This window comes from Eimeria mitis, genomic scaffold (assembly GCF_000499745.2).
Source record: "Eimeria mitis Houghton genomic scaffold, Emh_scaff2521, whole genome shotgun sequence".
Classification (NCBI taxonomy): Eukaryota; Apicomplexa; class Conoidasida; order Eucoccidiorida; family Eimeriidae; genus Eimeria; species Eimeria mitis.
The window spans coordinates 413-2,288 of NW_013570862.1; the positions used below are offsets into that span (position 1 = coordinate 413).

The window sequence follows — 1,876 nt, forward strand, 5'->3', positions numbered from 1 at the left end:
CATGCGTAGATATACATATGTATACATCCTTGTAACCTATTGCACACTACGGATCCTGATGGTGATTGTGCTGCTGGTGGTGGTGGTGCTGCTGCAGTTGATGCAGCAGCAGCAGCACGAACAGCAGCAGTACCGTCAGCAGCAGCACAGCAGAACTACCACCAGTATCAGCAGGACGAGAAGCATTAGTACCAGCAGCAAAAGCACCAGCAGCAGCAGCAGCAGCAGCAGCAGCACAAGCAGCAGCAGCAGCAGCAGACCTGCGGGAGAGTGAGTAGACAAGAAAGGTTGTTCTTTGAATGCTTCTCCTTGCTAAAGTACCCCGTTATGTGGTGGCCTTTGCTGTCGTACTCCGTCATAACATAAAACACAAACAAATTCACAGGGTGTCTGTACACAGCAGCAGCAGCAACACAAGCAGCAGCAGCAGCAGCAGCAGCAGCAGCAGCAGCAGCGGCAGCAGCAAGGACAGCAAAAATTAAAACAGGAAAGCAAGCGAAGACAGATGCTGTGATAAACCCTAAACCCTAAATTCTAAACCCTCCATCCATAGCTACATGACAAAGAAGTGACATAGAAACGCCACCCAAACCCTAAACCCTAAACCCCAAACCCTAAACCCTAAACCCTAAACCCTAATCATACGGACCTTAGGGTTTTGTGATCGAGGAAGAGTTTCGATAGAAAACACAAATTTTCGCAGTAAACCCGAAAGTAGGTTCCGTCCACTTCAAACATTGAAACCCTATCATCCCTGAAACACAAACCCTAAACCCTAAACCCTAAACCCTAAACCCTAGACCCTAAACCCTAGACACATTCATCACTGAACCGCAAACCCTAAACCCTACACCTAATCCTAAACCTAGGCGCTCGAGCTGCTGCTGCTGCTGCTGCTGCTGCTGCTGCAGGCAAAACCCACCGGTAAATTTCATTTCCTGGGGGATGGCGGCACTCACAAAACAACGCATGCCGCTGCAGTTCGCTCTCGTGTCTGTACACACCAAACAAAGCAGCAGCAGCAGCAGCAGCAGCAACAGCAGCAGCAGCAGCAAATTGAAGACAAACGCGTCAGAAACAACAACAAATACCGCACCACCTGCCGCTTTCACGCCGCAACAGCAGCACCAGCAGCAGTCTGCATAACCCAAACAGCAGCAGCAGCAGCAGCAACAGCAACGAGAACAACTCCAACAGCAGCATCAGCAGCAGAAGCAGCAGCAGCAGCAGCAGCAACAAAAGCATAAGTGTAGGCACTGACACGAAGAAGGAGAGGCAGAATTCGCATATGAATAGAACGGGGACGTCCTGTACTTCTGCTGGGTAAGGAGAGAAGTACCAACAGTCCACCAAATGAGATCCAATAGAAATCCGCTCAACTCTCTTTAGCCGCGTCGCCTCCTCGTGCTCCCGTAAATAATCTTCATCTAGTCCTGGGGTGTACAGACAGCTCAGGTGTATAGACAGCTCATGTGTACACGCAGCTCAGGTGTATACACAGATGGGCTCTACAGACAACTCAGGTGTACAGGCAGCTCAAGTGTACACGCATCTCATATCTACTGCTATAGATATTTCAGGTGTACAGGCAGCTCCGGTTACCACATATGTTGCACTGCGTTGTACTAGTATTTCTGCATGTATATATTCTGTTTTTAATTGAGTTTATTTGTTTATTTTTATTTTTTTTTTAATCACCAGCATGTTCATCGTCTGCGTCGCTCTCTTCCTCCTCAGCTATCGGCGCACCCGCCGGCAGCTCTTCCCGTGTTTCTCTCAGATCCGCCCAGCACCGCCAGCAGTCTAACCTGAACATATATATATATATATATATATATATATATATATATATATATATATATATATATATATATAT

General features: G+C 47.6%; 1 protein-coding gene across 1 annotated transcript in view; it reads right to left on the bottom strand.

Annotated features, from left to right (window-relative positions):
• Positions 1 to 46: 46 nt before the first annotated feature.
• EMH_0055070 (MYST-family histone acetyltransferase-A, putative) overlaps positions 47 to 1,876 on the bottom strand; it is a gene marked incomplete at both ends in the record, with an annotated part of 3,242 nt that continues 1,412 nt past the window's right edge. Inside the window, 5 exons of the mRNA XM_013497190.1 lie at positions 47 to 91; positions 261 to 390; positions 650 to 754; positions 923 to 994; positions 1,100 to 1,138. Of these exons, the coding sequence (XP_013352644.1) occupies positions 47 to 91; positions 261 to 390; positions 650 to 754; positions 923 to 994; positions 1,100 to 1,138 (391 nt within the window). The remainder of the gene's footprint in view (positions 92 to 260; positions 391 to 649; positions 755 to 922; positions 995 to 1,099; positions 1,139 to 1,876) is intronic.